Source organism: Sinocyclocheilus anshuiensis, unplaced genomic scaffold (genome assembly GCF_001515605.1).
Source record: "Sinocyclocheilus anshuiensis isolate Anshui unplaced genomic scaffold, SAMN03320099.WGS_v1.1 C31701760, whole genome shotgun sequence".
In the NCBI taxonomy this organism is placed as follows: Eukaryota; Metazoa; Chordata; class Actinopteri; order Cypriniformes; family Cyprinidae; genus Sinocyclocheilus; species Sinocyclocheilus anshuiensis.
The window spans coordinates 1-467 of record NW_015602424.1 but is presented as its reverse complement, the minus strand read 5'-3'; the positions used below and the strand labels follow the sequence as shown (position 1 = coordinate 467).

General features: G+C 44.5%; 1 protein-coding gene across 1 annotated transcript; it reads left to right on the top strand.

The window, feature by feature from the left end:
* Nucleotides 1–7: 7 nt before the first annotated feature.
* On the top strand, nt 8–455 carry LOC107682145 (flavin-containing monooxygenase FMO GS-OX-like 7; the record flags this gene model as incomplete). The annotated part of the gene is made up of 2 exons (XM_016478490.1): nt 8–52; nt 189–455. Coding segments are annotated over exons 1-2 (294 nt in total), but the record flags the coding sequence as incomplete, so codon positions are not given.
* Nucleotides 456–467: the final 12 nt, after the last annotated feature.

Below are 467 nucleotides of genomic sequence, written 5' to 3'. Positions count from 1 at the left end.
TGGTCTCTCTGGACTAGATATTGCCATGGAGCTCTCCAATGTTGACGCTCAGGTCTTTTGTTAATACTTGTGACAAAAGAAACCAACTTGTTATTTTTCAGATTATCTTATTCTTACTGCCTTATGCTTACCATCCAAAGTATTTTATCTGGAATTTCTGTTTACCTTGTACCATTATTTACCTCCAGGTGATCCTGAGTCATGGACAGCGGCCTTTGACCTGCCCCTTTCCTCCAGGAGTCCAGCAGGCTCCTCCAGTAACTTCTGTACTGGATGATGGCACTCTAGAGTTCAAAAATGGGGAGAGAACCAAGCCAGAGGTGTTCCTGTTTTGTACAGGCTACAACTTCACCTTCCCGTTCCTAGATAAGAAAGTGGGTATAAAAGTGCAGGAGCACCTCGTCTGGCCTCTCTATAAGTTCCTAATACCTCCAGCCTACCCTTCACTCTTTATAGTGGGCATCTGC